Source organism: Typopeltis vanoorti, chromosome 19, assembly GCF_054136105.1.
Source record: "Typopeltis vanoorti isolate ZY-2024b chromosome 19, IOZ_Tvanoo_1.0, whole genome shotgun sequence".
Taxonomy (NCBI): domain Eukaryota; kingdom Metazoa; phylum Arthropoda; class Arachnida; order Uropygi; family Thelyphonidae; genus Typopeltis; species Typopeltis vanoorti.
The window spans coordinates 60,927,436-60,951,833 of NC_143567.1; the positions used below are offsets into that span (position 1 = coordinate 60,927,436).

Here is a 24,398-nt window from a genome sequence, read left to right on the forward strand (position 1 = left end):
GAGTGGAATGCATTGCCTGATGAGGTAATCAATGCACAAACATTGATTCAGTTTAAGATGAGGAATGACAGATATTAATCCTGGTAAACAGTTTCTTACTGTGACCTCTCTCACAATTAGTCTTGACTTCAGGAGGGGTTTGTAAATAATGATAAATGAGTATTCATTATGTTTTACCGATGTTTGTGAATGCTCATTAATTAGGTTTCTAGCGATGTTTATTTTATTTACATTTTACAAATCACTGGGAACGTTTTCTATACAAATAGGCATTCAACAAAATTAGGAACCCCCCCCCCTGTTTTTTTTTATTTATTATTATATGTGCCAGTTAATAGGCTGGCCAATATGCAACTATCCTTAACAATCGTCTGGCTAAATTGATATTAGAATATATTAATTTAAACCTCGCGGACATGGAAAAGTATGAAGGTAAAAGTATGATAATTTAACTTTATCTAAATTAAATCGGTTATCCAAATCTCTCATTTGTTTTTACGTGATGCTCTTAATTGTAATAATTTGATATTATTCCTTTTAAATGACTTTTCATTCGATCTTTCATTTTCACTTCAGAAGGACCGTTCCAAATTTTGTTTAGGGAGGACACACAGCGGTTTGGATTGACTGTCTATCAGTGATGAATTAAGTGTGTTGTACAAAAATGTATTTGACAGACATTTAATTTTGCATTTTTGTTCACACAGATGTTCACTTTGTACTAATTGTACTAACATTTCTGCGATCGCTTTTTATCAGCATGGGCATTGGTCATTTTCCGACTCTACACCTGTTAAAACACGCTCAGCATCCATTGAGTACTCTTTCAATTTTTTTTTTTTTTTACTTTTCTTCTTTATTCCGTAATGACTTTAAATTATCAGAAAAACTCCATTGTTTATTGTAGCTCTCTTACTCCCTAACTTCATAATAATGTCATCCTTTATTTCGTTAACAGTCATAATTACTTGGACGGGCACACATCAGTGTTCGAATCTGAGTCATAAGTACAGTGGACATCAGCTCCCCCCCCCCCCACATTAAGAGAGGGGACAACATGCACAACACAGGCAAAGTGACCTATCATATGACCTTTTCAACTATCACATGATGGATGCTGTCTATTTTCTCCGAGAGGGATGGTCAGTCGCGATTAATCGAAATGCGGCGCCATTCCGGTGTGCACGTCGGTTGACACAGGCGCGGTGAATGTTTGTTCGACAGTTTTCTTGGGTGGAAACAGTGGTTTAAATACTGAATTGTTCCCAGGACAAGTCATAGGGTATCAATTTCTGTGGAAGGATTTTCTCCCGTGAAAATGGCGGAACTTCGAGCTCTCAAGTCTGGCTTAGCTGCTGAAGCACAGAGTAAGGTATGTTACGCTATCATTTTTTCCCGTTACGTTAGAATTTTTCTCCTGTATGGAATCTAGATTAACAATAAAATCAATATTTGTTTGGCAAAGAATAAATTTAGCAGATTTACGTTTTAAATGTATAGTTAAGTTGAGTTAATCAGGGTTGCTGGTTTTCTCTGAACTGTATCGCATATTTACATTTGATTATATTTATTTATTTAGGTTTTATTTTTTGACTTTTCTTCCCTACAACATGCGTTTTCTTTAAAATATAAAATGCGGTATATTTTGTAATGTCTATTTGGAGCTAATTTGTCCACTTGAAAAAAAGTAATCGGCAACCTAACCGTTTCCTCTATAAAATCTTTTTTGATTTGCAATTTCGACTATTTTTAATTCCTAGTTATGTAAATTTAAAAACAATAAGTAATGACGCCGATTTTATTATGCAGTTCCACGTGCGTAGTACTTCGGTACAGTGATATTACTGTATCATTCGTCTGCTTGCTAACATTGAAGTGGGGAAGAGAAATGGGTTAAAATATTTTTATTTTAATTATTATGGATGTTTGGAACTAGACGTCATTATTCATAAATCAATATTAAGTAGTGTTCATTTTTTATTTTCTAAAGAAAATTTGTATTTTGTTATTTATAAGACACCTTGTTCCGACGAAATATTCGTTTACGATTAGGGAGGAAGTGGGAAATTTGTAAGCACCGGTAACTAAATTATACGCGTGTGTGTGTATGTATATATATAAAATGTATGATTAAAAATTTTAATGACAAAAAAAATTTAATTAATTTTTTTTTCATGTAAGTTATTTAGTGTTAATTTTCTTATCTCGAAATACTATTTGTAGTAGTAACATGATTTTACTGCAATCGTCTGTATTTTTTTTTTTTTTTAATACTTTAAATCTTCTGTTTGTCGTCTTCGCTCTAATTCCAGTGGTTACGTTTATTGATGCTTTGACGTGAGCATAATTTTATCTGCAGTTTGACTCCACCCATCTCGTAGACCAACTAGAAATCGTGGGATCACGTTATACAGTACTGCGTATTATACTTTTATAAGTATAATACGACAGCTGGTTGCGATATTATGCAGCAATATTTTCACGCTGTGCAGATGCGGTATATTCGAATTTGTAAGGGGAGCAGTTGAGGATCTCCTTTTTAAAGTTCAGTTTTTTTTTGCATAATTAATATTTTAATTAGGCATTCGAACCATACATTTTGAACAATTATCAATTACACTTTTTTTTCTTTTTTTTATATAGACTTTAGTCCCTTCTTTGGGGAGGAGGGAAGGGATTACATACTCGTTAGTGTCCCCCTTCCTTTCTAACGCTTCTTACAAATTAAATGTTAACTAAATTGAAATTAAGTTCTTTATCAGTAAGTTACTACAAATTTCACTTCATTAGAAAGCTTAAATATTTCGGATATTAACTAGACGAGAAGGCATTCGGAAATTAATATTAGAAGGGAAACTGGATGGGAAAAAGAGGGAGAGGTAGACCCAGGAGAATGTGGTTTGAAGACATTAAGGATTGGACTGACTTGAATTGCCATACCAGAGCAGCAAAACAAAGAAAAAAAGTTACGTGACATGTTTGCCAACCTACTTCTAGGGGGATAACATTTATTATTATTTTAAAAGAGGTATACCGTGAGTAGACATATCGATACAAAATTAATAACGGAAAAAACTCATGTACAAAGATTATTTAATAGTATAATTTAATAGAAAATTATACAATTAAATAATCTTTTGTACGCGAGTTTCTTCCGTTATTAATTTTGTATCGCTTTATTATTATGTCACCTCCAGGGAGTCCAAAGACTCATCGAGGGAGAGTGTGGCAACAGCATCGAACGATTGTCTCCTTCCAACTACTAACCGCGCTCAAACTTGCTTAACTTTTTGCGTGAGTCATTAGTAGCAGAGGCTCTACCAATCGACGAACCTTTGCTGGCTTGAAGGATTAGAAAAATGTTTTCCACACTGACTTTATTGAAAGCCTTTTTCAAATTGTATCGATAGCGAATCGCACATAGGTAACTGAATTAATTTCATTCCTAGGCATGATAGTTATTAATAGTGCCAAATTCCTAAGAGTAGGACTTAACGTTGCCAGCTAAAGGCGCATTATTTTAACAGTACTATCGATGAAATGTTTAAGCCTGAATGAAACGATTTTTTTTTCCCCAAAGGGGCAAAAAAATCCTGCTGGTAACTTGTAAAATTTAACTAATGAAATTATTAAATCCAGGAACAAGAATGGAGAAGTTATGTAGAAAGAATGCAGTATTGATATAGGTAAAGAATACCAAAGGGGAAGAGAGCAGAAGAAGACTGGATGTTTTTTTGTTTTAAAAAAAAAAAAAAAAAAAAAAAAACACCCCAGCAGCGCTAGAAATTAGGCTTAATGGTAACAGAAGAGTTAATATATTTGCGTTTTAAATTCTGTTTGCTGACTCTTCAGTCAGCAAGGATTGAATGGGGGAAAAGAAGCAAGTTTTAAAACTGTACATTCTTTAATCTTACGAATTGCAACGAAATGAACAGTTAAGAGTTTTAAATTTTTTGTATTCTTAAGGGAGTAGGAGCTCCTAATTTTTTGAAGACTGAATAGCAGCCAGTTTCCATCATTCAGCAGTCACTAAAACCAAATTCGATGTTATCAATGAATCAAGGTTTCCATGTAGTGGTCCTAAATTCTAACTGATATATCTCTGAAATACTGAGTTGCACGTTTTTTTTTTTTTTTTTTAAGCTACGGGATTAAAAACTCAAGTTTTTGGAGGAAAATTCTCCTAACCTGATCCGAAGATCGACGGCTTCGTGAACCGATCACAGACAGTCCTAGAAAAAGTTCTACTCTACTACTAAAATTGAACTTATGGGTTTTTTCTTTGGGTGGTTTTAGCCTAGCGCTATGTACACATGCCATTTCAAGGGTCTGCACTGGCATGTAAAGATTTTGGGCCAACAAACAACCTATTTAAGCCAGCCAGTCTCGTGCAAATAAGTTGCAATCAGTTTTTTTATAATCTCGCAAAACAAGCACAGGCCTAGGAACACGTACATTTCACAGACATGATATCTTGTTTCATAGTCTTATATGCTTTGATGAAATCTTAACGACGAGGCAGACTAAAGATATCGCCCTCACCACTGAGTTCGAATTTATTTGAAGATATTACAGTCATAGATATGACAGGAATTAATGTAGAAGTAAGAATAGAGGAAGTCGAGGTACATAGGATATTACAGAATCCGGACGCGAATATAGCTATGGATTTAGACGAGATATCAGCTTGTGTATTACGAGAACGTTTTAGGGCAGCGTTTTCCAATTGGTAGGTCACGAAAGCTAAATGCCGGGTCGCCTAAAAAAACTGAAAAACCTAGGTGTTTCGTTTTCGGGTTTTCTTTTTTTCACGAAACTCTAAAATACAAGTAAATAGCGTTTAATCGAGACTAATGATTAAATAACTTAATTAATAGAGACGAAAAACGCGCTCCTTCCGCGTTGCCATTTTACAGTCCTTTTTCTTGATAAAGTAGCTCAACTAATGGCGAGGCTGAATCAGGAGCAGTGGCGCACTCAGGATTTAATCTTGGAGGGGGCCGAGCGCTCAGGAATTAACCTTGGGGGGGGGGGGGAGGAGTTGAGTAGACAATTTGCGAATATACACTATGCATATCATACGACCTATGACTGAGCATCTGCAATGATCGCTAATTCATAAGTAGTATAGAAATAGAAGACACGACACAACATAAATAAAAAAAAATGAATTTTAATTAGGAAAAGATTTTTTGAAGATTTTCTAGTATTTTTCCCTTTTCTTTGGGGGGTGCCCGGGCCCCTTGACCCCCCCCCTCTGGGTGCGTCACTGATCAGGAGTACCCAGTTTTAGCAGAAAAAGCGATAAAATTTCTGATGCCTTTTGTCACAACCTATAGGTGTGAAACCGGCTTTTCAACACTGGTTTTTCTAAAAAAAATAAATATAGAAACCGATTGAAAGTCAAACCGGATTTAAGATTAAAGTTATCTTTTCCTCCAAACCTGAAGTTTCTAGTTAACAAACAACAGCATCACACTTCTCATTAATAAATTACTTGGCTTTAGTTTAATTTCTTTATATTTTTGTAAGAGTAAATGCTTCTTTATAATAATAATAATAATAATTATTATTATTATAACGGTGTCTCCATGGATTCAAAAGATTCATCGCGGGAGACCCCACAACACAATACCTATCGTGCTTCTCCTTAAATTCATTCACAGACGAAGCATTCACAACCACCTCTGGCAACGCATTCCACCCCTTCACAACCCTCCAAGTAAAAAAAAATCTAGTCCTAACATCCTTGTTAACCACACTCTTACATCTCCAGGGATGGCCCCTCGTTCTCTCCCTTCCTGCACTGGTCTTAAAAATGCCATCAGTATCATTCCTGTAAAATCCCTTTAATAATTTATATGCTTTTATCATATCTCCTCTCCTGCTTCTGTCAGTTAGTTTTAGGAGCTCGCAGATCTTTTAATACATCCTCGTAGGGAACATCCCACAGACCTGCAACAATCTTTGTAACTCGCCTCTGAATCCTCTCCACCATTTCTTCATCGCCAAGAAATCCATCCGACCAGATCTGTGCAAAATAGTCCAAATGCGGTCTTATAAAGTGGAATAATAACTACCTTATCCCTGCTTGTTAGTGTGTTCAACAACCCATGTAATTTGATGTTTTGGCAATCTTGGCAATATGCCCTTTAAACTTAAGTTCTCTGTCCAAAATAACTCCCAAATCTTGACATAATTCATTTATTATAATAACTAGGGATCCTCCCCCTGGCCGCCTGTGGCGCCCCCCCATGATCCGTACTGGTAGGCCAATTCTCTTTTGAATTCTGACTCGAATTTCGAAGACTCTACACTCAGAGTAGCCCCTGAGTGTCGAGGCTTCAAAAGGGGCCTACGCCCCACCCCCGAGTTCCTGACCGGTAGGCCGGTTCTCCTTGAATTCTTATGACTCGATTTTGAAAAGTCGAAAAGGGGAGTTCTGGCGCCTACAGCCCCCCCCCGAGTTCTGGACTGGTAGGCCGGTTCTCCTTGAATTCTGATTACTCGAATTTTGAAAACTGGAAAGGGGAGTTCCTCTCCCCTGGCGCCTACAGCCCCCCCCCCCCCGAGTTCCGGACTGGCAGGCCGTTTCTCCTCGAATTTTGAAGACTCGACACTCAAGGCAGCCCCTGAGTTTCAAAAGTTTCAAATAACTTGACACAAAAACGTTACATAAAAAGGCTTATCATTATTATATATAGGATAGATAATAAATGAAAACTATGAACATTCAAATCTGTTTTTATTTTGCCTATTGGCCATAAAAATTTTAGTGGGTCACGAAGATGAAGTATTAAAATAACTGGGCCACGGAAAAAAAAAGTTTGGGAACCTTGTTCTAGGGAATCAGTAGTCTCTTGACTGACTAGATTGTTTAATCTGAGTCTCGGCTCGGGTAGAATCGCAAGTGAATGGAAAAAGGTGAAAATAGTTCCTTTGCATAAAGGAGCTTCCAAGACCGAAGTATCAAATTTGACAAATTTGGTATTTCAGGAGTGGTCGTCAAAGTATTATTTGGAGAAGTTGGTTAAAGATAAAATTCATGAATGCCGGCTCATGCTTCAATAACTTGCTCATTTTTTTTTTTGATAAAGTGACAGCTGAGTTATACGGTGATGCTGTTAGCCTTCGCAAAGGCGTTTGACAGGATACAGCACGGAATCCTTACCCATAACTTACAGCAATGAGTATGGACATGAAGCTGGTGGCATGGATAAGACGGTGATTGTTGGAGAGGTATCAGATAGTAGTTTGTATACAGTAGCAGAGTTCTGTAGAAGATGACTAGTATTGTGCCACTCTACTTTGGCCACTACTATTTACTTTGTTTATTAATGATATGAGGGAAAATATTCAGTTTGCAGATAATGCAAAATTAAGTAGAACAGTAGTCAATAAAGATTCTGATATTTTACAGGATGATTTTAAATGGATTTGCAGTATTGGCAAGGAAGAATAGATGGCAATTAAATGTGGCAAAGGTTATGCATTTCGAAGTGAAAAGATTACCAGCTGTGTATCATATTGATGGAAATGTACTCCAGAAAATTGAATTCCGGAATTTGGAATGTTGGTGGAGAGGAAGTTGAAATTCCGAGGGCATATTGCAAAATGTGACTAAAACAGCTTATAAGATTATCTGGTTATTGATGAACAACTTGATCTGTGGAAATAAGCAGGTTTTATTTTATTATTCCTCTTTATATTGATAGGCCTCATCTGGATTACTGCGCACAGATCTGGTCGGCTGGGATTCTTGGTGGTGGTGGACGAGATGGAACGAATTCAGAGGCGCGTGACCAAAATGGTGGCAGGTCCGTGTGATGCACCACATAAGGAAAGATCGAAGATTTGTGGGTTACAGAAGCCCACAAATTGCTTAGGGGAAGTGATATGAAGGATTTCAAAACAAAACATGACGGAAATTGTTAATTCGTGTTTTGAAATGGACCTCCCGCGATGAGTCGACGGTCTCCATGGAAGTGCTCGTATGTAATAACAATTTTTAAGTAAGCGCTCACACATAGCAATAACTTTTCTGAATTCCTTTTCCTGGGCACAGCTGCCAACAGAATCAAGGTGACAACTATTACTGGGATTTGACGGCTAGTGTATTTTATTTTCAATTTTTTCATTTATTGAAGATTAAAAGTATACTAAATTAATTTAGCTAATTAAAATATCAGTATTTACTTAATCATTCTCTTATAAATGCCTTGTTTGTGCACATATAGATTAAGAAATTATACCCTCAAGGAATGCATGCTTTAATAAGTAAGATCCTGGTTTTTCCTGGATCTTACTTGTCAGCTATGACACTAAGGATGTTCCCAGTTTCATACCATTTTTTTTTTTTTTTTTTTAAATTCATATTTACTTTTCTTTCCCCGTGTGAATGTAATTAATTCCAAAATGAACAACACAGGCGTTCTTAATTACTTTATGAGTGAAAAAAGAAAACACTTGTTTTATTAAGTGCGCGTGGGATGGAGAAAATTTTGTTCAGGCTTTTAGAGATGAATTACTTTTGTTCCTTGCATTGCTTTAAGTTTAGATGGAATTACTGTAATTAATTCTTAACAAGCCCTCCATCCTATCCATGACCTTGGGTTTACATTATCTTACTCCCACCCGTTGAAATTTGTTCTTGAAATTTGTTCTTGTTAGGTAGAAGGCCTTGAAAATAAGATAAACATGATATCGCACTAGTTTCTAACAAACATGTTTTTAGATTATATCCAAAATTACTGCTTGCTCCTAACTTTCGATTACAATCGAAGCTGTTGTTTTTTTTTACCACGAAATTATGTACGTTAGTGGTCATAATTTTGACACATCTATTTCCTTGAAAAGCTGTTATTACTTCGGCACTATTCAGCGTAGCTGCTATACTATTCACCAAATATTGTCTTAGGTTCGAGTTTCTCACACTGGTTTAGGTGTTTTGCGGGAGGAGGGGGGGGGGGATTCAAAAATGCGATATCCGTTGTAAAATGAAATAAAGAATACATGTTTTATCTTAATTGCTTGATAGCATTATCTCTGTATAATTTCGCGTAGACATCGTTACTGTTTTCATAGAATTTTAGCTAATTAATTTTAATTTGATATGCAGTCATTTTAATTAACGTTTTTTTTTTATTATTTTAATACTTGCTCTTGTTATCATTCAGGGAGTGAGAAGTGTGATTGAAGTCTGATTAGAGGAATAATGACTTGCTGACCATTTAAAACTATATATTTAGAAATTTATGTACATTTAATCATACAAATACAACATTTATTTTACAAATGATATTCTATCTTTTTCAATTTAGCTACTTGAATACAAATTCTATCCTACGGTTCTTCTTTATGAACTGGTCAATAATATCATCATAAAAAGTTGGTTGTAACTTAATTTTACCAAGCAACATGCGCACTTGTAAAGGTTGGCTGAAGCTCGCATGCTAGAGCTACTTTGACTGCATATGGCCTGTGTTTAAGACTACGTGAAGGGAACGGAAATGGCTATGCGCACGCATGAAATCGCAGTGCTACAGTGAGGACCTGGAAGCTCCCACAACCGAGCAAGTCAAGGTAGCTTTGACCAGATGAGCAATCATCTGCCTTCGATACACAATGCAAAGCTTAAGACTTCTTCTGTCTACAAAAATAAAAGCCTAAATGGAATGCTTATAAATGCATGCATTTATTAACAAATAAATATTACTTCTTTCTTGATTAATGAGCTTGCATAGCAAGCATGGAAAATTTGCCCCTGTTGTATAGTAGTTGTTGACTTGTTTGTCATCAATTGTTGATGACAGTGGTAAATTTGCATACATAATGAGCAATTCATCAGTGTATTCCATCCTTGTGAAGGTGACATCATGAAAAACTGGAATGTAGAGGATATGAGTAGGAGGAATGGGGAATTAAGTAAACTTCATGCTAATAAGGCAATAGGACTTGACAGTATATCACTGTTTTGAAGGAATTCAAGGAATTAATGGCACACCTGTTTACCATGAGTCTTGCAACACGTCAACTCCTGATGGAGTAGAAAGTGAAAAAAGTTCCATCACAAAGGTGAGTGATAAGATTCAGGCTACAAATTATAGGTCAGTCTGTTTCTGGAGTTGTGAGAGTTTGGTGAGGACTAAGATTCAGAATTGGATTGATAAAAAAATATATATCACTGCTATTATAATAGCAGTATTCTCTGTGCTGGTCAGTATGAATTTGTTAGGGGAAAGAGGCCATGATTTAGCAACATACTTATATACTAAAAGATGTGTACAGTGGTATACATTTTTTATAAAGTCCTTTTGATTACCACATGACAAGCTGGTAACTAAATTGAAACAGATGGGATTGGACTGGATGAGAGACTAGCAAGTTGGGTAGGTATCAGTGGGTTGTGTATGGGGGAGTAGTATCTCTAAAGGTCACCAGCAGAATACTGCAGGTGGGGGCGGGGTCTGTCTTGGGACCATTATTGTTTAACTTGTATGTTAATGTTGGGACAGGCTTAATTGGAGATATGCAGTTGGCTGATAATGCCAAGTTGGGAAGAACTGAGAAGCAGAGCAGATATGGCCTTGCAGGAGGATATCAATAGACCATGAGTGGAGCTATCAGTTAATGCATAGCATAAGATCTTGAAATTTGGTAGGCAAGGTTGACATATAGAGTATACAATTAACCTCCCTACCAGCTGATGTGGATGAAATAGTGACAACAAATTGCACTTCTTATCCATGTTATTCAATGGGTGAGCTTCGTATCCAGATTTAGCTGAACGTCTATAGACGTCGTGACCGGTTGGGGGGGTTAATGGATAAATTCATGCAGCCTCTTGATATATCAGTTAAGGTGGTTGCTTTCACCATAATTTGACATGCAGCTGCTTAATGTAAACAGAGCAGAGTACTGATTTCTTACCTGTCTATCCAGACAGTTTGAGATCTGTTGGTTGTGCTGTTTTTCCTGAATGCGCATTGTCTCCATGGTCATTACTGCATTCAAATTATAGTTGAATACAGTAATTAAATGCTTTAAACGCATACCATACCTAGTTGAAATGCCAACTACCTTTTTGGGTGGTAGATAACTCGCTGAGAAAGGGAGATTTTCACTGCCCTACTTTTTCGAAGGATGAGGTGGCCTTTGCTGTGTTTCATCTCTGTCTCCCATCCCTTCTTACATGCACTGAAAGTCTCCTCATGCTTTTCGCATTGTAATTTTCTAAGTAGGGAGTAAGCCCCAAGCAGTTTCTGCAGGCCAGCTGCAGATAGTACACAGGACTAAACCTGTTAACTCTTTGAGACTTCCTGATCAACCAGCAAATGCATTTCTTACATTTTCAGGTTGTTCCTGGAGCGAGAGAGTACAACAGCTTGCAAGGGTGTGACAGTGTGGCCACACATGGATTGGAGTCTGGGCACTCACTGTGTATACCCAGAATTCTTAAACATTTACAAAGGTTTACAATTTTTTCCTAATTGCCTTTTGTTGTTGTCCATGTCTCTAATGCATAGAGTAGAACTAATTTAATATTAAATAATTTTCTTTAAAACTTACTTTCTTTTGATATCTATATTTTCATATAACATGTTAAACATTCTCTGTATCTTTTAGATTTTGTATCTTCTGCTCCTCCCTGTTTTGTTTATTATTAATCCTAGGTAATAAAAGTTCACTGTTTTCTAAAATTTTTATTTTCATTTTATTTATTCTTAATCCAACAGTCAAGGCTTCTTCATTCAGTTTCATTGTTTTTTCCTTCATATTGGATAGGGGGTTAGTTTGGGGGGGGGGGGGAGGCACATAGCAAAAGTGGCTAAAGAAGCTCATCAAATCACTTGGTTACTGAAGAATACTTTGAGCATAGACAAGCAGGTTATTGTTCCTCTTTATCAAGCCTTTATAAGATCCCATCTTGACTACTGTGCAGATCTTGGTGCCAGGGTTTCTTGGTTATGAGGATGAGGTGGAGAGGATCCAGACACAAGTGACCAAGATGGTAGGTCTATGGAATGAACCTTACAAGAACAGGTTGAAGATTTGTGGATTACAGAAACTGGTTGATAAGCAGAAAAGGGGTGATATGATTGAGACATAAATTACTGAAGGGTTTTTACAAGATTAATTCAGAGGAAATTTCTCAGAACAGATCTGGTGGGAGAATAAGCAACCATCCATGGAAACTGAGTAAGAGTATAGTTAGCAAGGATCTTAGAACTAGATTTTATGCTTGGAGAATGGTGAATGAGTGGAATAGGTTATTCCACTCATTCCAACCTGCATGGCACCTACAACAGATGAGCCTGTTGTGGGTGCCATGACTATGAATGAGTTCAAAGCAAAGTATGATAGATACTGCACAAATGTTGGATAGTTCCTGACATATTTAGGGCCTCCCTTGATGAGTCTAAGGACTCCTTGGAGTGGCCTGTAATATGTTATGTATGTTCCAGTAAACATAATATAATCTACAAAATCCAAGTCATTCATGTATCTGGTCTATTAAATTCCACTATATTCCTTTTGCATTTTTCATGGCATTACTTCTAACCCAGTCTATGGGTAGAGAATGCAACCTTGTCTAACTCCTGTTTCAAGTTCAAACTTTTTTGAAAGTTCTCTGTTGTATATGATTTTTATATTTTTCATAAAAAAACTGTTGATCATTTTACATGGTATGCCATAATGCTGGCCTGGTTGGCAGAGTGGTTAGCATATCCACTCTCCAGCCAAAAGACTGTGGGTTTGAATCCTGTCATGGGCATGGATGTTTTGTGAGTATCTGTGAAAATACTAGTGGTAGTGGTGTGTGGATTGAGTGGTGAAGATGGAGAGCTGTAGAGTAGGTGCTCCCCCCCCCTCGATGAGTCTTTGGACTCCTCCCTGGAGGTGTCACCTAATAATAATAAATAGGACATTCATTTCCACATTGCTCCTCTGTCTAAAGCTTTTTAAAAATCAACAAAGATGATATAAAGATTTGACTGTTCTATTATTCTGTGTGTTGCTATTTGATCTATACATGACTTGTTGGCTCTAAATCGTACTCGTTTCTCTTAGCTTTTGGTCTTTCTCTTATCTTATTCTTTCTAATATTTTTGTTAGTATTTTACTTGTTTTAATAATGATTTTCCTCTCCAATTACTGCAATCAGTGTATAATGTTTTAGCATCACCTCTATTAGCTGCAATATTTCATTTGTAAGCTGATGCTATTTTTTTTATTTCTTTTCTCTCCAACTTTGAGGGGGGGGTTGTATGAAGATGTCTTTTCTTCTATACACTCGTAGTATTTTTATCTGCAGCTTCATGGTATATGTTTTTAATGGCTGTCCATTTTTCTTCTAATGCTTCTGAATTCATGTTCATTTTGTCTGGTCTGAGTAAGAACTTCACGTCTATTTTTAATCTACTGCTCGTTTGCTTTTAGTTTCCATATTTTTTAGTTCATTTATGTTATGCACGTTATTTTTGTCCATTGCTTTCTTTGTGGTCATTAATCTTATTTTAATTTCTTCTATTATTAAAAAATGGTCTGTATAGCAATCTGCTCCTCTGATTGGTCTTGCGTTAAAAGAGATCCTCTACATTTTCTTGGCATTGTTACAATCGGTTTGGTTATAAGTTGTATGCAACTCCTCCTACAGACCTTTTTTTAGATTATGATCCCACCGAATCTCGGATCAAAAGATTGAAAAGTCAAAAATCAATTTATATACTTTTTTTTTTTTTTTAATTGAAGAAAACAATGCATGAGAATGAGAAAATTACAGAACTATAGCACTGATTTCTCATGCAAGTAAAGTCTTACTTACTTAAGATCATCCTTGAAGAGAAAAATGCCAGATGAACAGGCAGGATTTCAAAAAGGCAGAGGAACAAGAGATCAGATCGCCAATGTGAGATGAATAATAGAAGAGCATAGAAATATCAAAAGAATGTTTACCTTTTTGTTTCCTTGACTATAGTAAGGCTTTTGATTGTAGATCATGTGAAACTATGGGATGTGTTAAGAACAATGGGAGTACCAGACATTTCATTATTCTTCTGAGGAATCTTTATTATGAACAAGAAGCTACTGTCTAAACAGATCTTGGAGAAACTGAGTATTTCACAATAGATAAAGGGGTGTGGCAACAATGTATTTTATCTCCATGCCTGTTTAACTTGTACGGTGAATACATCCTAGAAATGGCAGGGCTGGAGGCGTCTTCAGTTGGAATTAAAATTGGTGGAAGAAATATTAATAATTTGAGGTATGCAGATGATGCCACCTTGCTAGCAGAATGCAAAGAATATTTAGAGAACTTGATATGAAAGTGCTAAATATGGCCTTAAACTTAACCTCAATGTGTGGACTTAATGATTTTGAAGTAGATGGAGAGAAAATGGAAGTAATTGACAATTTTGTTCTCCTAGGATCCGGAATTGATAAAGATGGGTATTTAGAAAAAGTTAGATTATTACTCGGAAAGAAAGCAATGACAAATTTAAGCAAGATGATCGGCTGAGGGAATGTGGACTGCAGAGTTTGGTGGATAGAAGAAGAGGTGATATGATTTGAGACTTTTAAACTGTTGAGAGGTGGTTACAGGGATGACATTGGGGAGTTCTTTCATTTGGTTCAACAGCAGGAAGGGGTGATAACAAGGAGCCATCCCTGGAAGTTATGAAAGGAAACTGTGAGCAAGAGGGTGAGGAGTGGTTTCTTTGCATGGAGGATGGTTGAACCATGGAATGCATTGCCTGATAGTGGTGAAAGCAAGAACAGTGGATGAGTTTAAGGAGTGGTATGATAGACTTTGTGTTTCTTAGGAGGGACCTCCCCATGATGAGTCTTTTGACTCCATGGAGGCGTGAATAATAATAAATCTTTAAAGATATTAGCCTCGCAACAAAAATCGCACTCGTGAAAGCAATGGTATTCCTTGTGGTACTGTATGGATGTGAAAGTTGGAGCCTGAGAAAGAGTGAAGAAGGAAGATAGGTGCATTTAAATTATGAGTTTGGAGGTGCTTACTAAGAATACCATGCACTGCAAAGAAAACCAATAAATCAGTGATAGAGAGAATAAAGCCAGACTGCTCCCTCGAAACTATGATCATCAAGCAAAAATTGTCGTACTTTGGACATATTATACGAGCAAACAACAGGTTGGAGAAAATGATTATGCTTGCTGAAGTTGATGGAAGCAGGAGAAGAGAAAGACCAAGAATTAGATGGGTGGATGGAGTTAAAGAAGTGGAATGAATGTGCCTGGAAATTCTGAAAGATATGGCTAGGGACAGATCTGAATGGAGAGCAAATGGTTCATAGAATCAACAGGAGTCGAAAACAACTCGATGGAACATAACAACAACAAATGGATATTTCTCTTGGAAGCACACAGCTTATAAACTTATAAACAGAAGGTAGCTGTATGGGTTCACCCCTAATTCCCCTCCCCCCTGCTTCCAGTTTTTTAATGAAATATTTTGAAAAACAACTCTTGACTCAACCCCTCTCAAAACTTCTAGCTGGTTAAGATATGCTGATGCGTTCTCCATTTATCCTTATGACCCAGACACATTAGATTCTTTCCTCTCACATCAATAGTCTTCACTTTAGAATCCAGTTTACTGTGGAAAAAGAAACTAATAAGTGACATTATTTAAAGAAGATAACACCCAATTATTTCACTGAGCTCACAGATGAGGATCTTGGTAATACACCTACCCAATGGTAACTTGTCTTATTGAGTATACAGGAACACACACACACATATATATATATATATATATATATATATATATATATATATATATATATATATATATATATATATATATAATCCTTCCCCCAATCTTAGATTTTCTTTTGAAAAATTTTAGTAATGCTATCATTTCATATATCTGAGGCACTTTAGAAAAATATAGCCATAATCTTAAAGAAATAAAATTCCTGCATGGCTTTCAAGTCCTACTGAAAGCTTGCTACTCTCATACATTCTGCTAAAGATCCTCCCCACACACACTCCTCTTTCTCGAGTATATAAGGTGCTCTGTTTCTGCAAGTTGGCCTGCTATGGGCAGACAGAAAGATTAGCCAACATCTGCAGTCATGATGTGATTATGGTCAATAAAGCCTTGCAGACCATGCTTTAAATATTGTTCATATTTTCAATTGGAAAAATACCACCATGCTCCATCACAGTAAATTTAGAAGACAGACTATTTTTGGAATCTACAGCACCCTCCAAAATCAACCTAATCTAAATAAATATGGTTGCATTAACCATCTCAAAATATGGGAAATGTTAATACTTTGAGATCCCAGTTTACATCTTAGGTCACCAACAGGTGCTCCACCTAGTTAGGACTCTAGTCTTTCATGTATTTCACTTAGGGGTGTGTGTGTGTGTGTGTGTGTGTGTGTGTTACAAGTTTCATATTGTAAACCCCAACGATGTCTGTGATTGAGATGAAATATTGGAAGAATTAAAATTTAATTTTAAAGAATTAAACTTTCAGAAACAAATTTATTTCAGAGATTTAAATGCTCAATATAATTTTTGTTCATTTTGTCTTTCAACATAACTTTTGAAAATGTAAAGAAATTGCTGATAATTGAAAAATTTGGTAAATTTGCAATCCCTTGTGAGTTACCTTTTTTGTACAAACTAAAATGAAGATAAAAAAATTCTAATATGAAACTAGAATAAATTCAAACTATTATAATTTGGCCTTATTTAAATTCTTGATTGAGAGAAAATGTAATTTTGTATTTTATTTTTAGTACATTATCAGTATGGCATCTTTTTCTAGATCCTGTCTAAATATGATTCTCAGCTAGCAAATCAGTTATTAGTATGGATAAAAAATATTACAAATGCTGATATTGTTACTGATGGTGGTTGCGACCATTTCTATGAGACATTAAAAGATGGCCAACTTCTTTGCAGGTATCTTTTTTATTTTATTGTTATAGAAAATAATTCTGAATAAGTTAAATCTAATTATGCATAATTTTAATATTAACTTATGCTGCATAGCTAGAAAGTTATAATCTCCTATTATTTAGGATCTTTACATACCTTATAGGCCCTAAGAGGGCAGCTCCATCACCAGATTAAGCTGCAGATGGTTGGTAACCAACCCAGCTGACAAATTCTTATACTCGCAAATTTCAAGGGAATAAAAACTGGACAGCCCAGATGGATAATGAACCGGAATTGGAAAAAAGGAATATGAACTGGATACAGATTGGAACCAGTATATATAAGAGGCATCAATCATAAGATCAGAGAAATACAAAAAGCCCTAACCAAAATGAAAATAGAAGTGGCAGTAATTTCAGAAACAAAGAAAAAATCAAAAAGGCTCTATAGAACTTCAGGACTAGTTTGATGTACAGTGGAGTACCCAACAAAATATAAGCAGCTACAGGTATAGCCATCATGATCAGTAATAAATGGAAAGACCAAATTGAATCATATAATTGGATCTCTGAAAGAATAATAATGGCTAGACTTAAATAAGAAATTTATTACAATCATCGAAATATATGCACCCAAAGAAGGGAAAAAATCTGAAACGGAAGAATTGTATTAAAAAAAACCCTCCAAAATGTAATTCAGAACACAAATAAACAAGATTACTTAATCATTGCAGGTGATTTCAATGCTAGAATTGGATCAAATACTTTTAAAGATTTAATATGTAATCAAGGAGAAAATGTCATAAATAATAATGAAAAGAGACTTTAGGGAATTTGTGGTCTATAATAGTTTGAAAATCACCAAGTTCTTTTAAACATAAATATACATGGGAAGTGAAAGGACCTAAAATCATTGACTATGTAATAGTGGGCAAAAAATTAAAGAAGATGGCAAGAAATTGCAGGGTATACAAAGGATGCAATATTGATTCAGACCATTATTTCTTAATCAATACTATTAAGATCTTGAACCAGAGAAATAGAAACGCTAAAAGAACACAAGAGCAGGAGCAATTTAAGATAGAACTGTTACAGCAAGATAGTATCAGAGAACTATATCAGATAGTTCTCTGATACTATCTTGCTGTATCAGAGAACTATATCAAAGAAGACTTACAAATCATACAAAGAAAAAATGAAGATACAGATAGAAAATGAATGACAAAACATTAAACAAAAAGCAAAACAAGTAGCATATGAATCAACAAAATTGCACAGAAAATGGAAAGGACTCAAAACCTGGAACTCAGAAATAGAATCTCTTAATAAGAAAGACAAAAGAAGCATACCTTAAATGGTTAAAGAACCATAGGAAATAGAATATAAAAGAATCGGAGCGATAACAAGAAGAGAAACCAGGAAATTCGGAAGACAAGACTAGGAAAAATTTGTATCAAGATAAGAGCATGGCATAAATGGACCTCAACTAAAGAACTATAAAATCATTAAAAAAAAAAAAAAAAAAAAAAAAAACTCAAGAAACAAAGGGTAATCTATAATTAGAAGGCTGCTTCCCAAAAGAATGGACCAATCAATAACCCCAGCTTCTAAGCAGTAATAATCAAATGAAAATAAAACAAGTAATAAGTCAAGAACCAAATGAAGAACCAATACAGTTTAATGATCTAAAAAAAAAATTAGAAAAAATGGACAAGCTACACGAGAAGATGGAATAAATTCAGAACTAAATTCAAATACGGCTCTAAACAATGGGAAGAAGGAAACATTCCACAAAAATGAAAGATGGCAATAGTCATAAACATATTCAAAAAAGGAAACAGAAAGGATTGCCAAAACTATAGATAAATATCCCTATTAAATATGTGCTATAAAATATATCTAGATATAATTAAAAGTAAATTAACACCATGGAGCTGAGGAAATTATTGGAGAAGAACAAATGTGGCTTTAGGAAAGGAAGATCCTGTACAGATCCCACGTTTACACTCAAATTATAGAAAAAATAATAGAATTTAACCTGCCAACATATATGGCCTTCCTGGATTATGAGAAAGCATATGATCAACTTAACAGAACAAAATTTATTGGAACATTAAAAGACTGCGGAATCTTTGGAATTCACTCAATACACTGAGTGAATTGAAAGCCCCACCTCAAACCACCAAAGTAATAGCAAATATAATGGCAGCAAGCTAAATTAATAACTGAATAAAACTGAATGTGAGAATTACAGAGGTATTTCCCTACTGAGTGTTCCTGGCAAGATCTATGCAAGTATACTTGAGAAACGGTTGAGAAGAATTGTGGAAGAAAAGCTTAGTGAAGAACGAGCCGGATTCAGGCCAAATAGAGGTTGTCAGGATCAGATCTTCACTTTACGACAAATAGTTGAGAAAGCATGGGAATATAACAAAAGATCTGTATTTAAGTTTTGTCGATCTGGAAAAGGTGTGCCAAGAGAGAAGCTATTCAATACGCTACAGTTATATGGGGCATTATATCAAGCAATACTTAGTCTTTATTTGAGTTGTAAGTCAGCAGTTAGAATTGAAGGAAGTACAGGAAGATGGTTTAATGTTAAATCTGGTGTGAGACAGGGATGTACATTATCTCCTCTGTTATTCATGATCTATACGGATCACATTATGAAGGAAAGTGGTATTAAACATTATCAGAATTGGAGATGATAATTTCAGCTCTTTGCTTTATGCGGATGATGTTATACTTCTAAATAAATCTACTACAAGTTTGCAAGATTCCGACTAAATTGAATAACTGTTGTAATAGATATAGTATGAAGGTCAGCATTACAAAGCAATTAAAATAGGTAGAATTGTTGAGAATGTCAACTGTGTTGTGGACGGGGAACCTGTGGAACAAGAAAAACATTTCAGCTACTTAGGTACGATTTTTAGTGAAGATGGCAAATTATATATGGAAATAGACAACAGAATCAACAAAGCTGGTATGGTAGGAAGTCAACTGAATAAATTTATATGGAATAAGAGAGAAATTAGTCAAAACTAAATTAGCTGTGTTCAAACCAGTTTTAACTTATGGATCTGAGAGCTGGGTCAGAAATAAAACACTTGACCAAAGACTAGAGACCGCAGATATGAGAGTCCTGAGAAAGATTAGAGGTGTGAACAGATGGCATCAATGGCAATACCATATTAAAAATGAGGATATTAGGAAAGAACTTGACATTGTCAGCATCCTGGAATGCATTAGCAGAGCTAATCTCAGGTGGTATGGTCACTTAAACAGAATGGGTGAGCAAAGATTAGCAAAACAAGTGTTCTCTGCCAGGTTGACTGGAAAACGACCCAGAGGAAGACCAAGCTATAGGTGGATTGATACGGTACAAAGTGCCTTAGACGATAGAAATATAAGATCTGATAATGTTGGAGTATATATATATATATAAATGGAAAAAATTTCAAGAGAGTGGGAAAAACAAAATCCTAGGAAATAAAGAATTAACCAGCCTTTTGTATGCTGGTGATAATTATTTTTGCTGAAAATGAAGACCAATTACAGAAAAATATACATGCATTGCACAAAAAATAGAAATAGTATGACATGAAAATATCAATAAATAAAATGAAATCAATAGCATTTCAAGGTAAAGAAATTAAAAGATGCAAAATAATCATCCACAACAAAGTATTTATTTCTAAATCACTTAGGGAATTGAACAACATAGATTCGAATATAAATTAAATTATACTTTAATAAATATTTCTGATATTTGTATTCGCAAGTACTGCCATTCTGGGCTTTCAGACCATGCTCTGGATACACGCCACAGAATACGGTGGAAGAAAGCTACAGTTATACACCGTAGCAAATACATCGAAAGACTATTTATGGAATCGGCCTCAGCCCTAAGAAACTCTCCAAACCTCAACAAATTTGGTTGTATGCGACTGCCCGAAATTTGGGAGGCATACATCAGACCTTCAGCCCAACAGCCAAGAACACCTACTTAGCCTGCTAGAGGGCACAATCAGGACTTCTAGGAGAATGATATCTTCATTCTCAGTTACTGTGTTGTAGTGCCTGCGTGCACGTGCCTTTTTGTTAGTTCCTTTTGAAAATGGCAATGTGACGTTGCCGAAATATCGGAAATATTTATTAAAGTATAACTTAATTTATATTCGAATCTACGTTGTTCAATTCCCTAAGTGATTTAGAAATGTATAAGCCTGTCTACGAGAACACAACTAAGTAAATGAACAAGTGAACAAATTTAAATACATAGAAAATTAAATAAGTCCCAATGGAGAAATTGACATTGCATATAAAAAGCAAAAATTCCTAGCAGTTATTGGAACTTTGAACAGACACTTCAGGAAACAGATGTCTAGAACAACCCAAATAAAACTATATAAAACAATAGCCGCCACACCAATTCTGAAATATGGCAGTGAAACATGGACTTGGGGAGAATGAGATAAAAGACTACAGAAATGAAGTTCCTAAGACTGCTCGTAGGCTATAAAAGAATAAACAAGATAAATGAAGAAATAAGAAAACAATTATCCATAATTAACATAAGACATCACAAACTATAGAAAGAACTGAACAAGAGGAAGACTCGGGAGGAGATAGACAGAAGACTTTTTAAATCCTTGAAAATGTTATAAGCAAACAAAAAAATTGCCTAATATGGGAAGCCAAGAAGACATACCTTACAACTGGAATTCATGAAGTAATTTCAATATATTCTCATGATTTCAAAATCTCAAGGGAATGACCCTGACATTTGTACTAAACACATCAGCAGGTAATTCTTGTATGTAAATATTTATTCCCCAGTCCATTATTTTAAATTCTTATACTTTATCTATGCTTTGGTTCTCTATAGCATGTGCCAAGACAATACTAGAGAACTAGGCATATTGCTTTGGCTTTTGTCAAACTCAGCACATCCAAAACTGTTGAAATGGCTAAAAGAAGACTTCTCTTTCCAAAGCTATAACCATCTTTTGTTCAACCCTGCTTCCCTTATGCACTAGATGGTTCTGTTGCATTATTACAAACAGAAGCCATTCTCCTGGCATCTTACTTTTCCTCAGATTTTTGCATTGATCTTGGTAAATGTCCTCTTACCATTATAAACATGCAACATTCAATTCCCCTCCAACACTTTACTTTTTCTTCAAAAAGATCAGAAGAATCCTGTTCTAACTTGATGCTATTAAGAGTCATGATATTTTTGCAATAGCTCTGAAAGTTTATGTTCCAGAGTCCAGCACAAACTTATGTCCTGTAGCTTGAAAATTAGCCTATATTCAACCCATTCCTAAGAAGGATGACAAATTTTTAAAGAAATCTTTTATATGTACTTCTTCAGTTGAAGATGAGTTAGCCAACCCCATACAGAGTTTTTCTCTTGAAAACTTGGCTTTTTCATCTTGTATACAGGCAAATCAGCCAGAATATATCTGAAATTTACAGACAGAAAATTTAGTTAGTGTTAGATGCATTGTGTGCAAATGATGGATAATGATGCAATTTATGGATAGTGGTGTTTTAGATGGAGGATTAAGTAGAATAGATGGATTGTACAGAATACAGTTCCCTTCCATGCCGAATCATTGGAGGTATCATGTAATGTCTTCTGTCTACCATGCAACTAACACTCAACTCCTATGATACCTCTCATCTAATATCCATTATGGATTCTATCCCCATCAATAAACAGTGGACCTTCTTGCTTATGTATCCCACCTTTGGCAAATACCATGGGAAAAGTTTGGGAATCTCATGTGGTTGTTTTATCATCTCTATGGTATGTGATAGGGTTTGACACAAAGACCCATTCATATTGGTTTGCCTTCTGATTTCTGCAGCTGGTTACTGTCTAGATGAATGTGATGGATAGATCTTTATCTTCAGACTTAGTAGTTAATGCTTGGATACTGCAAGGCTTTTTTTTTTTTTTCCACTTGCTTTCTTCCTTCTATATCAGTGACCTTATCCTCTTCCTTGAAAATCGAATACATAGTTTGTTAATGACTATATACTATACAATTAGCTAAAACCTCCATAATATCAACTTCTGTAATCCTTAATTCTTATACCCAGACCATTCTTCAATGGAGATGCTGTTAACCTTGTTCATTTCCTTTATAATAAAATGCAATCCTTCAATTTCTTTTTAAAAAAAAAATTGATAACACTTAATCATCTATAATAAATTTAGTTTAATCCATTATCCAAGTGTGAGCAAACAAAGTTTGCGCCTGAAAGTATCTTCAGGACTGGGGTAAGGTGGTACAACACCACAGGACTGGGGTAAGGTGGTACAACACCACCTTACCCCAGTCCTGAAGATACTTTCAGGTGCAAACTTTGTTTGCTCACACTTGGATAATGGATTAAACTAAATTTATTATACTCTAACCAAGTGAAAAATAAACTTTCAACATCTTTCTCTAAATCCAGAGTAATTTATTAAAAAAAAGGGTGGCACACCATTTGGCAACTCCTATAGGTGGTAGAGATGACCTGCTAATGCTTCTGCCTGGTATCTCAACTTGGGCCTGGCTCCCACTGAAGAGACCTCAATAAAGGTCGAAACTAGTCTGGGTAGTGGCCCTTCCCTTAATGCATAACATTAGACATATCCGTAAGGAGATGTGTTTTGCATTATACGAGATACTGAGAGAGGAGTGTTGGTAGCTTGCTCCACCTTTGCAATAAGTTGCCCTGGTGTTGTACCACCTTACCCCAGTCCTGAAGATACTTTCAGGCACAAACTTTGTTAGCTCACACTTGAATAATGGATTAAACTAAATTTATTATACTCTAACCAAGTGAAAAATAAACTTTCAACTTAATCATCTAAACAAGGATATTTCTCCTCTTGGAATTATTCTAACCTTCACTCCCTTAGCATCCAGAAACTTATCTTCTCTATCACTGAATGTATATGCTATTGAGTCTAAAAATTGCAAATTCATTCATCTATTGAATACTGTTCTCACGAGCAGTGTTTTTTTCAAACTTTTCTGACTGTAACCTGCAATTAAAAAAATACATTTTTACATGAGTTTCACAAAGCAATACATGCACCTATTACATATAATAAAGTAAAAACAAGCCTAAAGAAAAAAGTTTAATATCAAATATTTTGTTAACATTTAAATATAATATAAAAAAACATAGATATTTCAAAATATTTTATTTAATGCAATGGGTATCTCCATAAAACATGGTTTTTTTTTTTTGGTTTTTTTTTACCAGGCATAAATAGATTTTTGCTCACTATGGCCTACTCTTTTGGAAGACTAGAATGTAAATGTCTCTATATAAACATCCCCTTCCCATATGCAAGAAAAACAAGTAGCTTTATTGTATCACTGAATACAGTACAGCAACAATTAATGTAAACTAGAATGAAACCAACACCTGCATAATAAACAGCTCACCCCCCCCCCCCCA

The 24,398-nt window shown here is 35.4% G+C and overlaps 1 protein-coding gene across 1 annotated transcript in view; it reads left to right on the forward strand.

The window, feature by feature from the left end:
- Positions 1-1,165: 1,165 nt before the first annotated feature.
- Positions 1,166-24,398, forward strand: part of LOC150096164 (myophilin-like) — a 35,624-nt gene continuing 12,391 nt past the window's right edge. The window contains exons 1-2 of the mRNA XM_090409075.1: positions 1,166-1,372; positions 16,814-16,950. Of these exons, the coding sequence (XP_090265201.1) occupies positions 1,319-1,372; positions 16,814-16,950 (191 nt within the window). The 5' untranslated portion in view covers positions 1,166-1,318. The remainder of the gene's footprint in view (positions 1,373-16,813; positions 16,951-24,398) is intronic.